This window comes from Canis lupus, chromosome 18 (assembly GCF_003254725.2).
Source record: "Canis lupus dingo isolate Sandy chromosome 18, ASM325472v2, whole genome shotgun sequence".
Classification (NCBI taxonomy): domain Eukaryota; kingdom Metazoa; phylum Chordata; class Mammalia; order Carnivora; family Canidae; genus Canis; species Canis lupus.
In genome coordinates, this window is record NC_064260.1 from 21,573,750 (window position 1) to 21,601,249 (window position 27,500).

The 27,500-nt window shown below is 34.3% G+C and overlaps 1 protein-coding gene across 8 annotated transcripts in view; it reads right to left on the minus strand.

Annotated features, from left to right (window-relative positions):
* The window catches only part of CACNA2D1 (calcium voltage-gated channel auxiliary subunit alpha2delta 1), a 476,780-nt gene that overhangs the window by 206,855 nt on the left and 242,425 nt on the right, over positions 1-27,500 (minus strand). For all 8 annotated transcript variants that reach the window (XM_025449554.3, XM_025449559.3, XM_025449557.3 and 5 more), the window contains exon 4: positions 22,646-22,705. In XM_025449554.3, coding sequence (XP_025305339.1) covers positions 22,646-22,705 — 60 coding nt within the window. The remainder of the gene's footprint in view (positions 1-22,645; positions 22,706-27,500) is intronic.

Sequence of the window (27,500 nt, forward strand, 5' to 3'; positions counted from 1 at the left end):
TTATTAGTAGTTTGTTGTGACAAATTAATCCATCCAAAGTTGTTTGTCTTCTAATTTATCAACTGGACAAAGAACTCTAACTTCAAAGGGTGGCAGCGATAATGTAATGTTAGAACCTAACCGATAGAACTTTGCGAATTTTGAACATTGACATAGATATATAGACAGACAGATATATGTATAATTAATCTTATTATCTAGTATTCAAATTATATTTAGAATGTTTTATACAATTATAACCAAGGTCATTATTTAAGTACCCAGAAAACATTTGTTTCAGTAATATAATTCTACAAAAAGAAGAGAATAAAGTAGAAATATCAAATAAAATTTTCCTAAAACTAAAAAAGGGGGGATTTATCTTAGATTAAGTAGTGAAATTTAGATAGTTTCAAACAAGAAACTGAGGACAAAGTAAGACTGATCGGCTAAAGAACTTGCCTAAATGAAGATATTTCAATCATAAGAGGCTGGTGTCACTTCAGTGGAGAGCAAAAATCCTGCAGAGAAGCCAAGCCAATTACAGAGTTGTCTACATTTTAAAATATGCTTCCAGATGTACTACTGAACAAAGGAACACATCAACATACTCCTCTTTTGATCATACTGGCTTCTTTCCTAATGCATAAGAAAATCAGTATGAAAAATATTTTACATTTAAAGAATCAAGAAATTTCAAAGTCAATATCCAGGTGAGAAGTGGGAAGAAAAGGTATTAGCAGCCAATTAACCTTTACAAACACAATTTCCTCCGTACAGAATTAGAAGGCTGTGTTTTTTTTCTCCAATCTGTTTTATATTTTGGCCACTTTCATGGATTATTTGTTTGGTAAAAATATAGCAGCTCTAGACACATCCAAGAAGAAGATGAAGACTAAAAGCAGAGCAAGTGAAATTATCTTTTCTATTTTACAGATTAAAGGTAAAATTTTCAAACTATATACAACAGAGTATGAGAGGAACCTACAAATGATTAATCAAAGCTGATGAATTTAATATACATAATGTTCTTTCCATTCCCCATTAAGTAAATGATACAAAAATCACAGTTATATAACTGACCTAGTATTGTTTACAAACTGCTTAATATACCTCAGAAAAAGAAATCATATCTCAATAAATATAGAAAGTTGAGAAAAGCTTGGGCTAGGTATTTTTAGGTATGAGCTTTAGAAAATCTTAGTACTTTAGTGCTGCAAGATAAAACAGAGGTCAGAGGACACCCAATTAAAGATGAATTTTGAATAATGGCTATTTTCTTTTAGTAAAAAGTATGTTTTGAATCTACACAAAAAATATATTTGTTGTATATCTGAAATTCAAATATAATTGGGCATCCTGTATATTATGTACCAAATCTAGCAACCTAATTTGTTAAGATACTATTACATCACTTGAATACATTTTATTTCATTTTATTATATTTCCAACAATTTTAAAATTAAATATTGTTGCAGTCTGTTTCGGAAGAGACGGAGAGCCTGTATCATTGAACACTAGAACACTAGAACAATGATCTCAGAGAAGTGACAACAAAATTACAAACTCTTCTAGCCTTTAGAAGACTTAACTACCTAGTAAGTCCAGGGATTATTTGTTTTGCTAAATTGGAATAAATCTTTAGCCAAATGTGTTGTATGCTTCAGTGATATTTCCAATTTTACATATAGAATTATCTGGCATTATTTATTTAATTTAATTCTCATTTTGAAATACACTAAGACATCGTCAAAATGATTGCATCGATAATAAGCAGTTTGTTATTTATTGATCATTTGAGAAAAGTCACAAGAGAAAGATGGTTTCACACCCCACAGATCACCTAGGTTAGTAGCCATGACCTGACCAGCCAGGTAGATCTACACCTAAATTCAAACCTTACCTTATGTAATTCTTCTACTTCACGTACCAGGTCAAAGGTCATTCCTGTTGTCAAAGATACACAAAAATGCTGACAACTCGGTAAAACCCACTAACACAGAATTTTAAGTGACACTTAAGTAATGTGCCACCAATTATTTTGTTGAGATGATCGTAAGTTTAGCTTCCTCGAGAATTCATAAAAAGGACACAGGACTATCTGCAATAAAATTCTAGACGGTTACAATTTCTAAACTAAAAGCAAACTAGTTTGTATAAACAAAGTACGCTGAAAATACAAGATGATAAATTATATATAATTAAATATACATATGGATTTTTTAAGATTTTATTTCCCTAAAAGTTAGTTTAATCACTGCAGAATTATTTCCAATTTCCTAAGTATGAGGTAATAGCTCAATCACATAATTGAAAGTTGTTCATTTTCTATTTTTCTCCAATCTTCATTTAAATAACTCTCAGATCTATAGTATCTAAAAATGACAAATTATGTAAAAGGATATAATAGATCACTAGATCTCTTTACGTGTATAATTGTAAATTAGTTTGTGATACAATACCACTTTTACCAATTCCAATGCTTTAAAACTTTTAACCACGGTCTCATTGATGTTTGTATGACCACTTATTGATATTTAATTGACCAGTCATTGATTTATAACTCGGTTTTGTGTAAAGACATTGACAAAGTTATATTTGAAATGCTCTAATGGAGATTTTTCTAAATTTATTTCTCCAACCACTAATACTCTTTAAACATTATTATTCTAAGGTATATGATTCCATTCATTTTTTGAAATTTTATTTCTAAGTAATCTCTACCCCTAAGGCAGAGCTCGAACTCACAACCCCGAGATCAAAAGTCACATGCTCCATCGACTGAGGCAGCCAGGTGCGCCCATATGATTATGTTCTTAGAGCAAATCACAAAACACCTATTGAACAGCTCAGTTAAACATTTCAGCAACAATAATTTTTTAAGACTTAGAGGTAGGAAAAGGTTAACTGCTATAAACCCTACAATCCTGCAATTAAGCGTTGAATTTAGCCATGAACCAACTGACAGAACAGTAGAAAGGAAATTGTGATCAGTACTATCAGTCTAGTCTGATGAAAAGGATAAATGAAAACAAAATTAAAAAATAAAATAAAATAAAAATAAATTTTGAAAAAGGGATAAATGAGATTTTTTCCCTTGAGCCATAGCTTCTTGTAATCAAAGACTGAAGGACATTGAAAAATACAATGGCCATAGGTCTTCAAAAGTGTTTTTGTAACAAACACAAAAAAATTCTTCAAATCGTCCATCTCCCCACACCTCAGTCTCCATACACCTCCATACAGAAGAAGTATTACATGCTTATATGCACAGACAATAGACAATGATCTAAAACTATTCTTTCTTTGAATATTTTTTTTAAAGATTTGCCAGCACAAAACTTTGAGTAAAACATTTTAAGAAATGTGCAAGGTCCGAATATACAGAGGAAAAAAAGAACCTGAGATGGCCAGCCCTCATCTTTCTTCCAGAAAGAATACAGCACATGGAACATATACACATGCTCGTATAAATGCTGACAAGGACTCACACTACACTTAAAATGGAGTATAAGATAGGATTCAAAAAAATGAACGTCGGTTGATCTTTGTAAACCCAGATTTGTAAAACAAGGTATCAACAATAGTAATGACAATGCTGTGTCCATTTATTGATAATTTAATATGGAAAACTATACAATCTCATACTATATTCTCAATTATCCATGAGATGTAGATTATTATAATGTACAGATTAGGAAACTAAGGTTTAGGAAGGTAAGCCAACCTCTCAGAGTCTCTCATGAGTAGCAAAATGGAATTTGAATCTGGATCTCTCTGACAGGAAAGGTCATGTAACTTCCTCTAGAGCAAATGAATGTCCTCTTTTCATTTACTAATATCACACTGGTATACACTATGTATTTGTAAATATAATACATACATGAACAGTACAAACATCCTTAGTGTGGGAATAAGATGTCTTAAAGTTCATCATTTCTAAAAAACAATATTCCCTACTGATGAGCTTCTAAAATGGTTATTTTCTGCCATTAGTGAAAGAAAATCAGTTCTGCAAAGCTAAAAATTTTCCCTAAACTGGTCTCTATGCTTATTCAAATCTCCCTGACTGCTTACTGCCAAGAAGCCCAAGAGTAAGGCAGCTGACCTAAGAAGAATGACAATCAAAGGGTGAAGGAGTAGACAGGATAAGTTTTCATCACCAGGTAGAAGGGTGTGACAAATTACTGTCTTTGTTACTATGTATTTCACTAGGGGAAAATTGAAAAAGCTAAAATGACTGTATTTTAGTAAAGAACATCAGCAAAACATTATTATCTTTGGAGAACAATATATTGAGCATGTCATATTTGTTTAGATAATGTCAATATTCACGTGTTAGCAATATTTTATTTACCATTGCATCTAATTCTTGAACATTCAATTTACCAAAAAAAAGGAATATGAATAAAACAGGTGCAGATGCTTTAAAAAAAAACGCTTAAAACTAAAAATGAATTTTTATCTCATTAAAGATGTAAGATTTTAGAAATTAAACATACACCAAAATGTAATTGCAAAATATCTAATAGCATGGTCTAAAAAAATAAATTTACACAAAATATGTTGGCATGCTGTGCAGTCAACTTTATGCCCACACTTTTGCTTTAACTCAATAAACTCTGCTTTTAAATTTAGCAACAATTAGCACATACAATGCTTATTTAATTACCTGTTTTGTTGACTTCTCTTCTACTTTTGCTTTCTATGTACTTTTGGTATCATCAGATATCCCAGCAGGAAACCCTTTGTAACCAAACTGCCTTGCGCAAATAAACCTGCAGGTAAGCTTCTAAGCAATTAAAACTCCTGCCATCATCTGTTTCTTCCAAGGTGGGAAATCAATACCAAGCAACTCAGAAATCAGTTCTGATTTTTCTATGTAATCAACTTGCATTCTATAATCCCACATAATATATTACTACCCTGTTTTTAAATGAATTACATATCGCTCCACTTACATTAACTGCACCTCTTAAAAAGTATATAAATAAATGGGAAAGAAACTATAATTGTAGTATGATAGTAAATAAACCCTCACCTTTCTCCTCATAAAAGGAGATGGTCATATATACAATCTCAAGTAACCGATTCATAGACAAAAATCTCACTAACCATACTATTAACCACGATTAATCACTTATATTTTTTTTTCTTGTTTTTGAAGTAGGATAGAGGGGGAGTTGAAATGGAAAGTCAAGTAGATTTCTCTTTTGCACAAAAATGTGCTTGGACTTTTTATGCTCAAAGACTTTTGTAAACACTTTATAATTTATTGTGTAAATTGCTTAAAATTTATAGTCTCCATATTACCAAGTTGACTAGCATTACAGTGATGACATAGACTTCCTCTGAAACCACGCAATAGATGTTTGATACCCTTAGAAATCAAAGTAGTTTGATGAATTTAATTTGCTCAACAGTAACCTTGAATTTTACATCTCCTGAAGAACTTTAAAGCTGTTGAAAGATAGAGCTTCTTGGCACTCTCAGGCAGAGCTAGGAATTATACTACAATTGCCTGTCTTCATTCCAAATTCACAAAGCTTTCAACATAGCCAAGCGGTGCTTTTGTAGATAGACCTTGGCTTTTCTTGTCATTGCTGTCTTTTTCCTGAGAGTCACAAAGCATGAATCAAGACAATTTATATTCTTCAATGAACTACCCTTGACATTTGAGAGTACTAAGAAAAGAAACAACAGCAAGTAGGTCATACAAAGCCCCCATGCCAGAGAATCTAATGTTCTAAAGTTGCATAACATTCTGTTGGTGTTTATTCCATGTGCATTATATAAGAAAATAGTTTGATGAAAATGGCACATGATGGGAATATTCATTTTTGGATTGAAACCATTCAGTTTTCCACCATTCTGACTTATAACCACAAACTAACAACTAATTATGAATCAGAATATAGAATTAAAAGCCCGCAAGATGGGGTGCCTGAGTGGCACAGTCATTTGGGCATCCAACTCTTGGTTTCTGCTGGGGTTGTGGTCTCAGGGTTGTGAGATAAAGCCCTGCATGGAGCCCCTTGTTGGACTCTGCACTGGGCGCCAGTCAGCTTGGGATTCTCTCTCCCTTTCTCTCTGTCCCTCTGGCTCCTGCTTACTCTCTCTCTCCCTTTCTCTGTCTCCCTAAAAATAAATAAAAATTTTTTAAAAATAATAAACCCCTGCAAGATAAAAGAAATGTATTGAGATTAATATCTAGGTTATCAAGTCAAATAGATAATTTCATGAGTCAGAATTTCAGAGAAAGTTCTGGAACCAGACAAAGCTGCTGATTCTCACCACTCCTGTGTAACACAGTACCAGAATTCCTAACTAGAGCAATCAGGCAAGAAAACGAAATAAAAGGTATCAGAATTAGAAAGGAAAAAGAAAAACTGTCTCTAATGGTAAGCAGTATAGTATTATATAGAGAAAATTCTAATAACTCAACAAAAACACTGCTAGATCTACCCAAATAGATTCAGTAAAATCGCAGGATACAGAATTAGCATGCAAAAACCAGTACCATTTCCATACACTCACAAAAAAATTTCTGAGAAACAAATACAGCATCAAAACAATAAAATACTTAGAAATAGATTGAACCATGGCGGTGAAAGATCTCTATGCTGAAAACCACAAGATGATGAAAGAAATCAAAGACACAAGTAATGGAAAGATATCCTGTGTTCACAGATTGGAAAATTACTATTGCTAAAATATCAAAACTACTGAAAGCTATCTAGAGTTTTGATGTAATCACTATCAGGATTCCAACTGTATTTCCTTAAAGATTTTTAAAATTTGTTTATTTGAGAGAGAGAAAAAGAGACAGTGGGAGTGAGGGAGGAGAGGGGTAGAGGGAGGGAGTTAAGCAGACTCCTCCCTGAGCACAGAGCACCATGCAGGGCTCGATCTAATGACCCTGAGATCACAACCCCAGTAGAAACCAGGAGTTGGATGCCTAAACAACTGCACCAACTGCACCATCCAGATGCCACCCGACTGCATTTTTTTATGGAAGTCGAACAAACACTCTTAAAAGTGGCATGGAACTGTAAAAGACCCCAGAGAGCCAAAGAAATTCTGAGAAAGGAGGACAAAGAAACAGCATCACAACTCCTGACTTCAAGCTTAACTATAAACCTACAGTCGTCAAAACAGCATATACTGGCGTCAAAACAAATAGACCAAAAGAAGAGAATCAAAAATTCAGAAGCATATGTTGTCAATTTGATGTGGAGAACAAAGGCAAAAGAAATACAGAAAAACAAAATTAAACTTCCTTACAACTTACAGCCCACTGACAAGTACTTGGGACAGGCAGAGTGACCTTCCTCCAGGAACTCAACTGCCTCAATGTTAATGACTTTTGTAAAGGCAAAGGGCAGCCTTAGCTTGACATTAGCCTGACCTCCAGGATCCTGTAAGTCTTCATAAACATATGAAAATCCCGTCGGAAATTCCCTCTACCAGTCTGCCACATGCCCCAGGATACATGTTAGCAATCATCCTCCAAACATATGGCCCATTGATAGACATCTGAAGGATCTTATGACTAAAGAGCTTACTAGATGGTAGTAATTGAACATTTCCTAAGCTTTAATAAAACCACCTTTTTGCACCAAAGACATCTCAAGAATTCTTTCTTAGCTGTCCGCTCCCAAACCCTAACATTTCAAATCAAACTAATATTTGATAAGGGAGGCAAGATACTCAATGGAGAAAAGATAGTCTCTGTACCCAACCACTCAGAAAAGTAACTCCAAATGTATTAAAAACTTAAATGTCATACACCTGGGTGGCTCAGTGGTTAAGCGTCTGTCTTTGGCTCAGGTTGCAATCCCGGAGGTCCTGGGATCGAGTCCTGCATCGGGCTTCCCAAAGGGAGTCTGCTTCTCCCTCTGCCTGTGTCTCTGCCTCTCTCTGTGTGTCTCTCATGGATAAATAAATAAATAAATAAAAATCTTTAAAGAAAACTTAAATGTAAGACCCCAAACCATGACACTCCTAGAAGAAAACATAGGTACAAACTTCCTTGACACATGTCTTGGTAATTTTTCAGATACAACAGCTTAAAGCACAAGCAACAAAACCAAAAATGAATAAGGGACACTATAGCAAACTAAAAAGTCCTTGCACAGCCAAAACAACAACAACAAAAAAAAAACCATCAACAAAGTAAAGACAACCTAAGGGATGAGAACAAAAATATTTGCAAACCATATATCTGATAAGGGGTTTATATCCAAAATATATCAAGAATTCATACAACTCAAAAGCAAAACAACAGCAACAAAAAACAGAAACAAAAGAATACCCAAAATTAATAAATGGGCAAAGGCCCTGATATCCAAAGATGATATATGAAAGGCCAACAGGTACATGAAAAGATGCTCAACACCACTAATTATTAGGGAAATGCAAATTAAAACCACAATAAGGTATCACCTCATCCCTGTTGGAACTGCCATCATCAAAAAGATAAGAGATAATAAATGCTGGCCTGGATGTGGAGGAAACAGAACACTGTGCACTTTTGGCAGAATTGCAAGTTGGTATAGCCGGTGGGGAAAATCGTACGAAGGATCCTCAAAAAATTAAAAATAGAGCTACCGTATGACCCAGCACACTCCTGGAGATATATCCAAGGGGAATGAAAACACTAATTCGAAAAGGTATCTGTACCCCTATTCTCACATCAAAATTACACACAATAGCCAAGACACGGAAACAAAGTGCTTGTCCATGGATGAATGGATAAAGACGTTGTGGTATATATGTTCGATGGAATGTTATAAATATTCAGTGGAATATAGTCTCTCATAACAAAATAAAGAAATTCTACCATTTGTGACAACATGGATGGACCTGGAAGGCATGAGCTGAGTGAAGTCAGTCAAAGACAAATACCGTAGGACTCATTTATATGTGGAATCTTAGAAAAAAACAAAACAGCAACCCTCAAAAAACTCATGGAAAAAGACATCAGAAGTGCCATGTTGCCACCTTCCTTTCATTGGAGGAAGAAGGTCAAAGGTACCAACCTCCAGCTATATGGCAAATAAGGACAAGGGATGGAACGTACAACATGATGACAATAGCTACTACTGCTGACTGACACAGAGGAAAAATTGCTAAGAGTAAACCTTAAGAGTTCTCATCACAAGGAGAATTTTGTTGTAATTATACGAGAAGATAGATGTCAGCTGAACCTACCGTAGTACTCGTTTCACAAGACATGTAAAGCATCATGCTGTATGTGTGAGACTTAGACAGTGATGCTGACAATTATTTCTCAATGAAACTGGGAAAAACAAGAATTTCCAAGAAAACCCTAAAAAACTAGAGAAATTTCTGGGAAGCCTCAGGATTAACATATATGTTATTAAAATAACAGAAACCTTGATATTCTCTGCCAGGTGGCTTCATTTCCCTTTTAGCCAAAGAAACAGGCTATAGTCATTTCTAGTATATCATTTGGTCATTCTTACTCAGTGCAAGGATTATGAGAAAAGAATTTAGCAGTTGAACCATCAAACATACATTTTAGATTTATTTCAACTTGGGTTCTGTAATCTGTTCTCTCTTGAGTATATCTAACGCTCTTATTTCAAAACCGAAAACCCTCAGAACATAAAAACATAAAAATGCTTAAGATTTTCAAATAGAAGTGTGGAAATGTAAAATTTATTAGATTTTACTGATTGTGAGCTATAAGGTAATGGGATTCCAACACTGACACAAACACTAGTAGGAGTGCAGAAATGCTGTCAGGGCGTTAACAGCTTAAAATGGCTGTGCTAAAATATATGTATGTGTGTGTTTCTCTCGAAGCATGAATATAATTTATCAAAATCGATATTTTGATTCTGTACTGCTGTTCTGTTTTTTTTTTAATATTTCACAGTTACTTGTGTTGGAAGTCTTTAAAAATATGTTTCAAGGGACGCCTGGATGGCTCAGTGGTTGAGCATCTGCCTTTGGCTCAGGGCATGATCCCAGAGTCCTGGGATCAAGTCCCGCATCGGGCTCCCTGCGGGGAGCCTGCTTCTCCCTCCGCCTGTGTCTCTGCGCCTCTCTCTCTCTCTCTCTCTCTCGGTCTCTCATGAATAAATAAAGAAAATCTTTTAAAAATATATATATTTCAAAGGGGAAAAGCAGCACATCTGCAAGCAAAATCAATCTCGATGAAACTATTGATTATGCATATGTATGTGTGTTTGATGATGGCATATTGTCGTTCTCTTTGCAGATTCCCTAGAAACAAGCAGAAGGAATATAAGAAAGAAAAAAACAGACATTTGATTGTTAATAAAATTTCAGTTTTATCTGTTTAGCCAACATTGAATGACATCAATTTCTCAATAATGTGACATCATTTATATTTCCTTTATTTAAGCTGGAGCTTACTTCTCAAACACCTCTGTGACAGCTTCCTTGCACTATTTCAATTAAGTTTCAAAATAACTCTGTGCTATTGGTACCAATATCATTCCCATTTTACTGATGAAGAAACTGTGATTTAGGAATTAAATGAATAACCAAAAATCACACTATTTAAAATAATCAGATGCTTTATGGCATCTCGTTGGCAGAAATACTCTATTAATTAGAGCACTTCCCTTTTAAATATAATACTTTCCAACTTATTTAATGGTTCAAATATAAATTTAGACTTAATATTATATTAGACAACAAAATATTCCATAGAATCAGAAGCATATTCGGAATCAATACTTCTCATGTGCAAAAGGTGTCTGTTTATCAGATATTACGTATTTTCTGCTTTGTAGATTTTTGCACTGATTTACATTACATTTTATTTCCTTCTCTATATTTTCTAATAATTTGTTTAAAAGTAGAATTTATAATATCCAGCTGGGATCTAGGGGATAGTCAGATATATGTTTGCAGGAGCTGGTGTTAGACATTCCCTATTTTGGTTTTGAAAATGCAATTAATTCTAATACCAGCTAATGTTTTCTATTCTTTACCTAATAAATGATAGCTGTAGAAAAGAAAAGGAAATAAACCCGAGCAGGAAAGAGAAATGCAATAAGCATATTGCTACAAGAAAAGCCATGATTTAATTGTTTTTACCATAAGTCTCACAGACTTCTTGAACATTAAAAATAGCCTGGAATCATGCAAAATACAGAACATATTTTGGAGGCAGTTCAGACTATTCACCTTACGAGAAGCCCTAGATTGCCTTGGGAATTCTCCTTTTGATTCTCCTTCATCCTCTTCCATCACATCGTTAGTTTACTCAGAGATTTGGGAATCCATGCATAGCCATATTTTGGAAAGGGGAAGGAAGAAAGGAAAACTAAAGACATGTGATACTAAAATAAAATTAAGAATTAAGACCACGGTTCGTCAAAGTCTCAGAGAAATTATAAGCTTGGTGTTTAAAATAAGAGGTTGAGAAGGAGGGTCAGGAAAATAATGAGAGAAAATAAAAGATAAAGGAGATCTAAAGATGAGATTATTTATAAACTGCCAAAGGAGCTGCCAGAAGAGACAGAAAAGGAGGAGGAGATGCAAAACAGATTATTTAGAGAAGAAAGCTACATGAAAACAAGGAAAGCACAGATGCATATGAAAAGACCATCATTCCAGACAGGCTTTGGGAAATCGCGCCAACGAAATGAAAAATATAAGAATCCTTAAAAAAGACTATAATAGAGCACATACTAGTTATGGAAAACAGAAAAGGTGGTCCAATTTACACAAAGTCATATTCCTGATGAAAAGAGCATTAAAAACTATATAAAAATATTCAAAAAGATGCTTAAAGTACTCACCTCTGAAATAAAATTAAAACTTGAATACAAAGACACCAAACAATCAACAACAGGATGTAGCATTCTTAGTTCAACCTCAAGACTGAAGAATGTTTTAGGGAAGCAGCAAAAAAAAAAAAAAAAGTCAATTCAGGATGGGCTCCAGGGGTTAGAAATAGACTGGCTTAAGACTTCTTTAGAGCCACAGAGGACAATGAAACAATGCCCCAAATTTTGAAGTAACCAAAAAAAAAAAAAAAAGAAAAAAAAAAGAAATAAAAGAAAAAAAGAAAAAGCATACTTAACCAAAGTTTCTTTTAAGTTCAAAATGAAATCCGATATTCTCAATCATGCAAGAACTCAGGGAATAGAGTATCCCAGGGATCTTCTTGGTCAAACTACATGACAACAAAAATCCATTCACTTAAATTATGAATTTAAAACACACACACACACACACAAACACACACACAAAGAAATAAGTCAGTATGGAAGAAGTTCTGATGATAGCATTTAAGGTCAGTTATCACACAGTCCTGATAATAGCATTTAAACCATCAAAATATAGAACCAGGATTAAACACTGTGGGAATTATGGTTTTTGAGCCTACACCTTAATGTAAAAATAATTTTGTAAGATTGGGGGACGAATAAGGAAGGTGAGAGAACCATGAACATGTTGATTTATTCACAGTAGAATGTATTCTCCTATGACAAGTCTATATGTTCTATTCAAATCATATAACCATGTTTTTGTTTTTGTTTTCCTGGTGGATGTCATGAAACAATACATGAAAAAAAGAGGTAACAGGTAGACCGATCATGATGCTCACTAATGTAAACAAGGAATATATCTAGTTGTGGCAATTAAGACAGATTTTAATTTTCCTTTTGCAGTTATCTATATCATTTGGATTTTTTAAGTAACGATCCTGAAATAACCTTATGAAAACAATTAAGGTATTATTCTTTCAGAAGGCAAGTGATTGAACAAGTCTGATTACTGTCGCTATTGCTCTCTGGGTGCTAACTAAACTAGATTTTTTTAGAGCATTCAATTTCTTATTACAATTTTCTTTTCTATGTTCAAATTTATTTACCACTCAATCCCTTCTTTCTAAGCTTTAGAATTGCATTCAGACTCTTCATTTATATTTTTATAACAAATAAGTACCAGTTAGTGGCTGTCAACCTTTCTTCAGTCTTAACACACATGACAGATGGGTCACACTGTGTCAGTTAAAATGCTCACTAGAGAAGGATTCTTTTGGATTTAGAATCCAAATACATGATCCAATTTGGAAGGATTGTTTTGTTTTGTTTTAGAGAAGGATTCTCAGTGTCTTGGCTCTCACCCCTAAAAGGAAGGCACTGAGAATTCTGTGGGGAGGACATAAGGGTCAAGACTTTGAAAAACAAAAAAAGCTCCCCAGTGATTCTTATAAGATCTCCAGGAGAACTGTCCATATGGTGGTGAAACATAACAAAGTCAAACAGTTTTTGGAATGTAGCAATTTCATAATTTGGGGAATATAAGAATTAAATTAGCATTTAATATGTCCCATAGCACACGAATCCTACAATTCCATGATAACTTTCTATAATATTCAGCACTTACAAGCTCTATTTCTCAGATCAGTAAGTTTTTTGATGAAGCAGAAAAAGGTATTTGTAACTGTTATGTTAAACCTGAATTCACATATGAAAACTTCACGTTTTTGTGCCACTAATTTGTTTTAAGATTTTTTAAATTTATTCATGAGATACAGAGAAAGAGGTAGAGACATAAGCAGAGGGAGAAGTAGACTCCTCACAAGGAGCCCAATGCAGGACTCGATCCCCAGATCCCAGGATCAAACTCTGAGCCAAAGGCAGATGCTCTACTACTGAGCCAACCAGGCATCCCTGTGCCATTAATTCTAACTAAAAATAATATTTGGTCTTTTTTAACTTACTATTACTTGTGCTGCCTTAATTTTATTGTTGCTACTATCATAGACAGGCAGCTTTCAAAATTCAGGTTTGAGGCACCCACACTACTGTGTTCCAATATTTAGTTGCTTTATTGTTTAAAAAATTTAAAATTTGTTAGTCTTACTTAATCCTCAAAATGTCTGTGCCAGAAGGGTATGCAAAGCAATATCTTCCCTATCTTATAAAACTCTTATTGATAAAGGCCCTATCATTCCATTTAATTGAAAGTCTAAAATCTTATTTAACTATGCATCTGAAATAAATTTGTGGATACCAAAGGGCAGTAGAGCAGACTCTGATTCAGAATTTGATTAACAATTTCAAGGTTATTCTGTAGAAGGGGGGCGTGGACAAAGACGGGTGTAAAGGAGATGAAGGGAAATTGGCGCATGATGTATTTGAAATTGATAGAATTTACACATGGAATATATGAGAGGTTATGGCAGAGAAAGAAATCAAAGATCACTCTTAAATTTTGGCTAAATTAACTGGGGAGAAGCGGGATATCATTTGAGATGGGATAATTAGTAGATGATCAGGATACTAGAGGAGAAAGTCATGGAAACAGCAGTTCATCTGAGCATGTTAGTAACATGCAGGCAAGACATCTAACTACAGACTCCAAGTGTTCAGTTAGATAAATGAGCACAGAGCACAGTAAAAAGACTTACGTAGAATTATGTTTAAATCCAATGAAATGGATGAGGTGTTCTGGGACAAAGTATGACATTAAAGACAGGAGGTCTCTGAAAACCCAAAATGCAGACAAGATTAGAGCCAATGTAAAGAAACAGGTACTCAACAAGAGAGTGAGAAGGAACAGATAGTGAGAAAACAGGAGAATGGGAGTAAGTGGGGTTTCCTGAAACCTAAGTAAAGAAAGTGTTTTAACAAGAAGGAGCTAGTAAGCGGTCCATTAAAATGATATAAACAGACCAAATATGAAGGTAATGGAAGATGGCTCTAAGACTGGATGACAAGGAGGTACACGTGAACTACAAAGAACCATGGATGGAATGTGCACTCAGACTGGAGCGAGATGGGAGCAAAGGGGAATGGAAATATCATGAAGGTCTACATTTCTTCTGAGTTTGCAGTATAAGTGAGCAAACAAATAAGGTGCTGCTAAAAGAGGCAAGATATAGATGATAGATACATAGATACACAGATACCGATACATAGTAAGTCTATTTTTTAGTGGTAGAAGATACTGGAGCAAGTTTGGATGTTAATGAAAATGTAAAAGGGAAAAATGCTGATTAATTAGATGACAGTATGATGAATAAATCCATTAACATGCTGTTTTGGAAAGTTAGAAGATGACAAAAGGCATAAGCTTTAAAAAAAAGTTGGCAGTTTTGCATGGATGGGGATAGCTTTTCATTCCCAAAATTCCCATAACATTTTTCTCATAGGTATTTGAATCCAATACTAATGTCTAGTTACATAATTTTTGAAATTTGTAGATAAATATTATCCAGGTTTTTTTCCATTTTGTATTTAACCTCTCAGGTTTAAGTCTGAGAAATCTCAAAACTTTCTTCTACTTACGTTTTTTTACTCTCAACATTATCCAAACCCCTGCTTGAGTAGCTTTCCTACATTCTGGACGCATAATATCCCTCCAGCTAAACCAGTATACTAAATCTTACGGTGGTTAACAGGGGTTCAGGAAGAGAGAAAAATGGCAAGTGAATAATCAACAGTCATTAAATTTCAGTTAAGCAAGATAAATAAACCCTGAAGACTTGCTATACCCCATACCTACAGTCAGCAATACCGTATGGTATTACATTTTGTTAAGAGAGTAGATATCATGTTCTGTTCTTCCCACAACACATTAAAAACTTGATATTTGGTTTAATGGATTTTTGCATTAGCTTTTCTTTTTAAATGGTGCAAATATAATTTATCTAGGTTTTTAAAAACCCCTCCACAGTTAGGAAGGGAGTCATTCACCCTATTTCTGAAAAGGCACACTCTGAACAGAGCTTGGAACACGCCGCGTGACAACCACCTGCGCAGAACCATATTTTTCCATTTGAGCAATAATGGCAAATAGAAAACAACAGCCATGGAGCTAGCAGATGCTCTCTAGACGAGGTGAACAGCCACCCAGGGACCTCTGTCAACCTGCTTGTGAACACGTGGACAAATCATGAGATTTCTAGAAAATATTTTCCTTGGTAGAGAGATAGGGCTGACAGGAGCACAGAGAGACAATTACTGAGCAACTAACAGAAATAATTATAGTGGTAGAGACTACAAAACTAAGGGTTTTTAGAAAAAGAAATGATATTCAAAAGGCTATTATTTTCTGAAAATTGTATTGCAAGGTAGTGGCAAAGACAAAATTTGAAACAGATTTGCATAATTCCAAGCCCAGTGTTCCGCAACTATGCCATGGCTGTGGGCAAATATAATCAGACATAAAAAGTGCTGCTCAAATACATTTTTCATTATGTCTCCAGTATAACTGACCATAATGTTTAGAGTAAAAAGAGGTATCTCAAAACTACAAGTAATTAATTTTTAATTTATAGTTTTAATTTGTATATATAGGCTACTGTGCGTTATGTGTTGCATACTAGACTACAATTTTCTTAGCAATGCATCAATCACAGTTCTTATCCCCAGAAGTTTACATTTTAGTGCTGAAAGTAGATAAAGGAAAATAATGTACTGAGTACATATTTGGAATAAATACTGGGAATGGGGGAATTATATAAAACAGACCACAAATCTAAGATTAGGGGAACAAAAGCAAGAAGAAATTGGAGACGGAGGGGGACACTTCTAGGCAGATACCATCAAAATGTCTGAAGATGAAGTAAAGAATAATGTCTTAGAGAAATGGCAAATAGTTCACTCTGTTTCACAGGCTCAGAAGTTTAGAATGATAATAGCTACTGGGGAGATGTTGCAACAGAACATTTAGGAACAGTAAGACTGGGCAGACAATGGAATGCCACTGATGCCAAATAGAGAGTCACCGAAACTTTTTAAATAAGGAAATAAAATGGACAGAAGGTTAGAGAGCAAATCTTTGCAGACTATGGGTTATGTGTAAATTGGGGTGATGATTCATAATGCTTATACATTTTCTTCACCTTTTTATTTCTTTCATGGGTCAAAAATTAATATAGTAAGCCCCACCTTAAGGCAAATAAGTGGTGTCCAAAAATTTTAATAAAATGCCACTTAAGTTATAGAGAGGTTAATGACATTACCAAGTTGGAAAACTCTCTTGTGACAGCTACAAGTTGGCACCAGCTGTGGCAGGAATCAACTCTAGCTTAAACATCAATGAGGATGATTCCATTGCAGCCATAGATGGCTGCAAGTATCAGAACGATGGCACCAATTGCAGGAATCTCCCTATAATTTAGCAATGTTTCCATCAGCTCAAAGTTAGGACACTGTGGCAGCAGACTGGTCTGGAAAAATGCAGAGACCCACGATGTGCCTCCCCATTTCCTAAGTAAGCAATAGCTGTCCTTCCCAACTTCTCTCTCCCTTCCTGAGAGAGGGATGAAAAAGAAAGAAAAAACTTTATACAGCCATATTTAGATCTAAGTTTGCATTATCCCAAACATATTGTCATGATGTCTTACTTTAGGGGGTTCTACTGTACTATAGACCATGTGACCTTGGCTTTAACAGAAATAATAGAAAGTGAAGTTAGAAAGATTATTAGTAAATATTAAAATTATGAAAAATGAGGGTGCCTGGATGGCTCAGCCGGTTTAGGGTCTGACTTCAGTTCATGTCTGGACACCTGGATATAGGCTCCTTGCTCAGTGCAGAGTCGGCTTCCCCCTCTCCTACCGCCCCGCCCTCCTGCTCATGCTCTCACTCGCTCTCTCTCAAATGAATGAATAAAAAATATTTTTTAAAAGTATGAAAACTTAAACCAGTGTTAATTTATAGGTACTTAATGTATAAATATTAGCTTCCATTTTCAATAAAAGAAACAAAAGATAAGAGCTACCACCTTGAATAACTAACAAGTTAAAGCCCGTAGTTATTACTTTCAACTCTGCTCCATTATAGTGCTCTACCTATGGGCATTCATATATATGCATAAACAAACAGAGTAAAGCATCAGAAAGATGCTTCTTTGCTATGGAACTAGTTTCCCAGAATTTGGGGGGAAATCAGTTTTGCCCTGTAGCTCCTTTTCATCTAGCTTCACAATGAGAATAGATTGATAAGACTTAAAAGAAAGTAGGACTGAAAAATTGAAAGACATGTAGCAAAAACATTAAGATACGGTGTTTTTTTTTTTTCCAAAAGGGCAATTCAACCAAAGATAGAATATAAATAAATAAATAAACAAACAAACAAATCCATTCAGACCCTAAAATCATTTTGGTAATCTACTAAGTTAATTCATTTATTCACTAATATAGCATGCCACTCCCCCAATTTTTATCCCTAAAATGTCAGCTCTTTCACATCCAGAACTTCTACCAAGGCATATTTCAGAACAGTGTTTATCTTTATACAGTGTAACCGAAATAAATATAGTATTTTTTTACAGTTCACATATTCACAATTGTTTGTGCCTCAATCAATAGAAGTGATGCATTTTCATGGAATGAATAAGATAGATGAAATAATTAAATACATAACACCAGTACCTATTAATTTGACTCCTATAAACATAAAACTTGTAAAGCAACATTGCAAAATACAATTTGAAAAAGTGATTTTTAAAAAATATATAAAAATAACACTAAATTAGGAGAACCAAGTTAGCATGATTGACACTCAGTAACATTCAACTTCACTAGAAAAAATTTCACCTTCTAATTTAGTTTCTCTGTAAAGCTGAAGCTAAAAAAGGCTCCTCAAATGTTTTATTTACTGGCCAATTTCTAGACGTCTGTACTCAGTCTGCACAGTAACAAGCTGATGCTAATAAGCCATCCATAAAGATCCTACTTATTAAAATACAAATTAGGCATCCCTTATGTTTATACATGTGTAAGTACAATTAATATCTCAGGCTTAGTTGGAAACAAAATTGCTTAAGTTAACCAACCATTGCAATGTAATCAAATGAGATTTCAAACGCAATTGGAAAAGATCTGTTCGGTAGAAATAACAGCAATTATTGCATGAGAACAATTAGTTTTCTAAGCTCTCCTTTTGCTTTTCCCACCTGCTCTTAATAATTTGTCCATCATAAGTGACAGGAAATGTCACCTTTAACACTGGTAAGTTGCGTGGAGACCTGAAAGGCAGCTGGTAGATCCAGTTTATTTACAAATATTGGTTTGAACTTGTAAATGCATGACCGCATAAATCTTAATCCATTTAGAGTGTTCACCCTGTGTTACCTCAATTGTAGATTCCGTTGGGAACTGAGGGCGCTAAGGGAGAGTGTGAATTACTTGGGCCTTTCCTGGCTGCCAACATTTTTAGCATTTTAGTGCTTTGTCTTTTGTTCTTGCCTTTCCTGAGATTTCTCTACACTAAAGAATAGGAAATGTTAATCAGCATTTTACCTAAGTAATATTAATGAAATTTGCCTACTTATACTTGAGGGAAGAATCAGAATATTTTATCTTTGGGAAATGCTAACGTACCTTTTAGGAAATTTTTTCTTTCTTCTAAATCATCCTAGTGTTAAATTAGTAAAGGTTCCCCTAAAGAACTATCCGACTGATGCAAGTAGTTAAATATCTTAAAAGATAAAAGGATTATAATATTTAAAAAGACGACCTTTTGGAATATGGTAGCATTTACTTACAAATTAAACATTTTTAAGTACTGGTTAAAGTACTGATGTAATTTGCAATTATTTTGTGTGGTCTCCTAAAATAAAAGGAGATTCAATGTTGATGATTTCTTGTTTCGAACCACAGATTTAAATTTGATTTGCTTTATGGCTTCAAAAGATTTGTTTATCTTTGCTGCATACTATGAATCGAAGCGTCATCTGTTTTATTGGGGGGAGAAGGAAAAAGGAAAAAGTGCACCTTATTTTTGCAATATTTGAGTGTAGGCAATCTGCATTCACATTCTATTCTTCAAACAGAAAATAACTTATGGTATTTCAAAGGGCTCTTGAAATAGGAAGGACTATTGTCAAGACTAGGGATGGCTGGCATGGTAAGATAGGGAAAATATCAATTCTCAGTGTGCCAGCTGGGACAGATGCGTGTTCTGTGAACACCGCTTACAGTCCTTCCAGAAGGGTACTCAGGAAATGAGTTGACAGAGCTTTAAAGTGGACTAACTTGTTTTCCCTTTAACAATCTCTTTTGATGTCAATCAATATTTTCATAGGTCCTAAATAAATTGTGAGGTAATCTAGGGGGAAATTAAGAACAGAATTTGTTCAAGAATTCTCTCACACGCTGGTCACTGTTTGCTCAGAACTCCTAACACTTACTGAGAAAACCATTTACTTTCTATTTAACCACCTACAATTTAGTAATGGCTTCTGTGTCATTGTGGAGCCCGTTTGTCCTCTTGCCTGACTTATCCTAGCGGGGCTACTGTTTGGTACAGGCACTGAGAGAGTAGTAAATAACAGGGGTCACAATTCAGGGTAAATATTTTTCACACTTTGACATCTGACAAATAAGAATACATCTTAAAATTGCTAATGCATCATAATTTAATTGGCTTCTTTTTTTTTCTTTCTTGGCAATCCATATATGATAGGGTGCCTTACAAATGATAATGGCTCAGATACAGTAAAATATGGTAACAGCCATAACACATTGAGAGTTATTGTGTCATGTAGAATGGTTGCCCATTACTTCTGCAAGGAGAAATAAATCATGGCCAAAATGCTAATTTAGTGTTAATGACTTTACAATATCAAGGAGTTTACAGTATGTCTGGAAAAGGAACTCCTACAACCAGAAAGCGATCATATGATAATCAAATAAAACAGCACCAATGATATAAATGGCATTACTCATCCTTGCTTGCTACTTTATTCTTTACCACATTATTTCTCCTTAGGAAACTGAAAAAGACATATAACTAATAAATGACTATGAGAAATTTTGCCAGATTCCTTAAATGCAAAGAAAAGTTTACAAACAGCAATGGAATCTATATATTATGAAAGCTGATTCGTGTGAAGTTAAGGATTTTTTGAGTTCCAAGAATTACTCAAAATTTAAACTAAAACACCACCATCTGGTACTATCCCAACACTAAGTAGAATAGTTGGTCTAGCTGTATACCCGCTATATCTTTACATTGCTTTTACTATGCCACCTCTGAGATGAGAAGCAAATAGGAATTTCCATTTAATATTAATTAATCAGAAGGATATTTATTTGGGCATATTAGTTGGGCTCCTTTTTGTCTATTTGAAAACAACAACAAAAAAATTCAAGTTTGTTTTCCTTTCATCTAAAAGAAACTAACAACATTGTAAACCCGGTTCACTGCATGAGCTTACAGTCTGCCCTCTTTACCCAAACTTATGTTTCTAAGTTAATCACCAATTTTTTTCTTTATACATTATGAATGACAAACTGATCTTTCCTAACCTAGCTATGATAAACAATTATGGACTAAGCCAGTATCTACATGACACCAACAACTCAGGCAATATGCCACTTTAGTAAAAGAATCAAATAGGTAATAGTCAAATACAGGCTCCAGCTGGCAGACTGACTACTGGTTTAAGAAATATAAATTTGTGGAAAAGATAGTAAAAATAAATAATATCAGAAACATGAAGCAGGGAGGACTAACCATTATCATATATCATAAGTGAATGACATATGATGGAATGTATTTTCCTTTGATATACAATATAATCATGCTTACACAAAGTAAAAGTGCTAATTCCTAAGCCTCAGTTTTGTGTTCTTTGAAACACAACTCTCTTACCTTAGAATTTGAGACTTTTATTTTACAAAACATTCAAAACCAATTTAGTAGTACAATCAAGCTGTCACTTATACTCTAGATCTATTTTAAACATTCCCAAAATTAGTTATATGGAATTTTTCTATGATCAGAAACTAGAGATTTTTACTATAAATAAAAAATATGTAAGATAAATATTTTAACTACTAAAATAGAACAAACTTTTTCACTGTGCCCCTCACTGTAAGACTGACTGATTGATTGATACAACAGACTGAAAGACTGGATACACTGATTTATGTATGAAGAGATGTATGGATGGAAACACAGATACAGGGATAGAGAAAAGAAAATGGATGGACAGATTGATGGATAGATGGATGGAATGATGGACAGATAATTGAAGGATGGATAGATGATAGAGAAATAGACAAAATTCAGTATAAGGAGAATTTCTGCTCTTTGTATAATTAGCTTAACAACTCTTAGGGTACAAGTTTATCAAAAATATATATGGAAAAGCTAATATATTAGCTGGAACTTCTAAAAGTAGGCCACAGTAAAAGAGAGATTGTTTCTAGCTAAAGTGGAGCAAATTAAAATTCAGAAAGTGTAATACATTCATTCTTACTTCGATCACATTTCCTACCACCAAGGTGACTGTAATACGCGTATCACTTCTTAAAAAATCAAAATTGTTAAATGCAATGTGTTTTTCAACTAGTGTATTCATAACATTTACAATGATGGTTCAGATAATATAATGCAATTCTATTTAAATGTAATTAATTTTACAAATAACCGATTATAGGATAACATTTCAAAAGACTTTTTTTTTTTTTTGAAGACTTATTTTAATATGGAACGTAAGCAGGAACATTTTGACTAACTTGCTGGCCTGATTACCCAAAAGCACATTTTTTAAAGAAACAAAATATAGCCAAAATATAGAATTTTGGTCTTATAAAATCTTAAGATTGTATCATTAAAAAATGTTAATGCGATCATAACTATCAAGCACAAAATGTCACTAATTCAAATGGTTATAAAGGGGTCCTTACCGCAAAATCCTCTCTCCACTGGTGGGCTGCTTGAACCTTCTCTGCTTCCAAAGCCAAGCGCTGGAAAGGAAACATTATATCTTAGAATTCAAATGACCACGTGAATCTATACTTGCGAATACATAAAGAGCTGGGGTTTTCAAATCAATTATAAGGACATAAAAGGGAAAGAAACTCCTTATTTATGATTCATAAATTCCCAATCATTTAGTATTCTAACCTACAACGTAGATATATGTGTATTTACTCTTAAGTCATATGAATAACCTACTATTCTTGAATACCCTGGTTTAACTACCTCTGTTGTCATCAGAGGATGTGGACACCTTGAGTGCTTTCTTTTAATGACTAACATTTCAGTTTCAGAGAAAGCTTTAATAAGCAGAGTATATTCATCTTGGTAGGAACATGTCTTTAGTGAATACCTTTATAGTATGTATTTCTATATACGTAGAAAGGAAATGATATTGAAATGTCAATCAATATTTGCTAAGCACTATCCTAGGCACCTTCTTAATAGCATAATGAGGGTTGTTTGTTTTTCACCAAAAGCCATACAAATGTAGTAATTTCCTTCTTGCTGAAGTACATTGGTTCTTTCAGAGATAATCTATGATACTAAACTGTTAAAATCTGCACATCTGAAAATGGCCTTATGTCATATTCACTCTTCTATGTTAATGTAGTTACAGACTTCACTGATTTTTCCTTTAGCATTTTGAAAACGTTATTCTGTTAAGTACAGTTGGAGATAAAATGTCTGTTGTCAGTCTGCTAATCACATTTGGTAAATAAATTCTATTTTTTTCTTTCTCTAATAGCTTTCAGATTTTTCTCTTTGAATGTCTCGGTATTACTATCATGTTGTCTATGTGATAAGCTTTTACATTTAGTGATGAAGAACACAGATCTGAAACCAGACTGCCTGGGTTTAAATATGAACCCTAGCTGTGCAAACCTGGGGAAAGTTGAAACTCTTCTGTTTTCTCAGGTGAATAATGTCAAAGTAGGCCTCATGGATTATAGAGAGGATTAAACAAGGTATAAACTGTGAAGTGCTTAGAACAGTGCCTGGTAGACAGAATAATAGATGTTAGTTATCTAATTTAACTTAGATAATTATGATTCTATTTGCACTTTATGTATCTTGGAGAAGAAGATGGCTCAATATTGAGCAGCTGTGGCCTGCTCCCAACACAGCTATAAGTTAGTGGCAGAAACACAAAGGATGTAACAGTAAATAGAATAAATATAAATATTAAACTAATTTTTAAGAGACGGGAATAATCAGGTTAGGTTTCAGGAAAGTATAAACCTTGTAGTGGATTACTAGTTCATGTTTTGATCTCTCACTATGAACTATACTCCAGTGAGTGCTCTTCCAAAGTAAATCCAGACTGCACTAGATAACAGAAACATATCTTCATGTCAGTTTTTACATTAGTTACTGAGTTCAATCCCCTGTTATTTAATACCATAATCTGTTCACTTACTAAACTATTAAGTAGGTATTACTGATCACTATAAAATACTGTCTAATAGGAGATGTAAAGTTAAGAATTCCTGAACTGAATTTAAAAGAAAAATTCTCCAGTGTGTTCGACATGACAATGGTTTCAGTTTCTCAGCCACTAGGCAAACATAGATTAAAAGGAGAGCAGTAGGGGCACCTGAGTAGCTCAGTCAGTTAAATATCCAATTCTTGCTTTCAACTCCGGTCACAATCTCAAGCCCCATGTCAGGCTCCCCACTGACTGTGGAGCCTGGTTAAGATTCTCTCTCTCCCTCTCCCTCCTCTCTTTCTCTCCTTCGCTATCACAAAAAGATAAATAAGTAAATAAATAAATAAATGAATAAATAAATAAAGAAAGAAAGAAAGAAATAAAGCGAGCTCGTAAATGTTAGAAACTGGACCAGGGAGAGTAACCAAAAGATGCTCTCTATTCCTAACAAAAACAAAAAGCTAACTATAGTTAAACCAAGGGAAAAGCATATGCCTTTCAGTAATATTGCAACACAACAATTCTGAAAATTCAAATTCAGTGTGAAGATGTAATAAAAGGTGCATAAAGTGACAAATTAAGTAGAAATGGAAGTAATGTCTTTGTAGGAAACCTTTAGGATGAGAAGATAAGGAAAGAAAAGACAAAATGAGAAAATCAACAAGAAGGCATATTCTAGACAAAATTCAGAATCCAACTCTTCATTTTTAACAGTCAATACAAGACCAGCTAAAGGTTCATATGTATACGAAAAATAATAAACTTAAGCTTTTTGAGAATTTAAACAAAATACTGGGTAAAACATACATCAATTAAATAACGTTTTTGACTAAGAAATATTAGAACTCTAAAATGTCTTTATGTCTTAGAAAACTAATATTAAGGTTTTCCCTTGCACAACACACACAAGGAAGATGCCATCCCCACAAACAAAACACACTGGGGGACATTCTCACCCACAGAGGCATACATGCTTTTCAAAGCTCCAGTTCTAACTACCACGTTGTTCTCTACTCTGGAGAGCATGAGAAAGTACAACGTCATTGATCTGACCCAGAATCACTGGCTTATGATATGAACATAATCCATGTTTAACAAACCATAATGACAGTAATTATCACAGTTAATTATTTCTAGAAAAAAAAGAAAGGTTAAGAAGGGATGAACAATGGTAACAAACTTCCAGAAGAAAATTCTCCTAGGAAGAGATCCAAATCAGCTTTATTTCCTTATTGTCTATATTGATACCCATATCTATCTATATGCAATTTTTTAAACCCTAATTTTATGAAGCAATGTCACTGCAAGATTCTGAAAGACGTAGTTATATATGAGAAAGAAATGTATACTTTAAAAGCTTGGTATGAAGCTTAAAAGTTGCTAAATTTTATAGCCCCAGCTTAGAAATCTATAAATACAGAATCATGAAAATGCTCTACTGGGATCCCTGGGTGGTGCAGCAGTTTGGCGCCTGCCTTTGGCCCAGGGCGCGATCCTGGAGATCTGGGATCAAATCCCACGTCGGGCTCCCAGTGCATGGAGCCTGCTTGTGTCTCTGCCTCTCTCTCTCTCTCATTGTGTGCCTATCATAAATAAATAAAAAAATTAAAAAAAAAAAGAAAATGCTCTACTATTGACTTCTTTGTTCATGCAAAAATTAATGAAATATTTTTTATGCAGTGAATTCATAATAAAGCATAAGACTGAACTTTACACTTAATGAGGCTATCTTGGGGATGAATAGAAATAGTTGCTGATGGTGCTCTTCCTTGTGGCATAAGACCAGCTAGCCACATCTTATAGAAAGCTGACATGTCTTTTGGACACTTCAAGTCCTTAATTAACTTCTATTCTGGTCAAGTGACATTTTATTTTTAAAGCCAATGATCTACTGTTAAATGCCATGGGCAAATTGTGTTAAGACTGATAACATTCCTACCTAATAAAATGTGAACATTTGCTCAGGATAGAACTATAGTTATGGCTAGAGTAGCCATAACTGGCTACATAAGTATATCCTGTAACAATAACTTAATTCAGAATAAGGAAAATATGTTTTTTCTTAATTTATGATACAGTTTAATCTATTATCAAACCTTAAAACCAAACCAAGTAAAGATACAAAAGACCCAACTCAGCATAAATACCTATGAGAGAAAATGGAAACTTAATTCTGTTCTTAAGATAAGCCAGATAGATTCATTAAATGGCTTTATCATAAATGAAACAGCATACGTGTATATGAAAATTCTCTGGGCATAGAATGATAAGTATACATACATACAATGTCACAGATGTATAAATAATGTATACATCCCTACCTACCTATTGGTTTGATCATTTAAAACAGAAAACCAACTCAAGACCAATTTGAGGGGAGCCCTGGGGGGCTCAGAGGTTTAGCGCTTGCCTTCGGCTCAGGGCATAATCCTGGAGTCCCAGGATCGAGTCCTGCATCGGGCTCCCTGGGAGGAATCTGCTTCTCCCTCTGCCTGTGTCTCTGCCTCTCTCTCTGTCTGTGCCTCTCATAAATAAATAAATTAAATCTTAAAAAAAAAAAAAAAGACCAATTTGAAGACTCCCAAGTTTAACAAAATGGACTTGAACTTAAGTCTTCTAACTCTAAAGCCTGTGTTCATACTACAAGACCAATATTTAGTCTCCCTTAGACCCATTACAAATATTAACATCACCAGATATTCAGATAATATAGAAAGATATAACAGTATCAAAGCCAGAAACACTGGTGGAAAACTCAGGCTAATGGAAAATTCCCAGAAAATTTTTAGAAATCGCTGAAAACAAAAACAGCACAAAAAAATCCTATGTCCACTGAGGAACTGTTTTTACACAGGTCTTGCCTTCAGATCCTGAGAGAATACTGCTAATCAGAGAAAAAGCTTTTGATATGCAGTGATCTGTAAGAAGAAGAGGAAGAGGAAGAAGAAACAGAAATAAGAATGGGAGAGGTTTATCAGAGCAGAGAAAGATCAGCTTCCTTGAAGGCCTATTCATTCCCCACCCTCACTTACTGTCATATCCTTATCTCTTCCACTAGCACCGATTTCTGTCAGGTGATATGAAAGTCTAATAAAAGCAATATAATTATACAGTGTATACTGAAATAATTCTATCATTCTCCTTAACAATAACACCTAAATATATTTTCTCTTGGAAATAGACTACTTTCCCAACCCATATCCTATATGCTTCTTAGATTGCATGCTAATTGCAGATCAAAAATAAAAGTTTCCTGAAACATTTAATTATAAAGAATTTTCTTTTAATAATAGCTTTCAAAGGAAACCTTCAGGGATCATCTGACCGTTCAGTTAGACTCCAATAATGTCGCT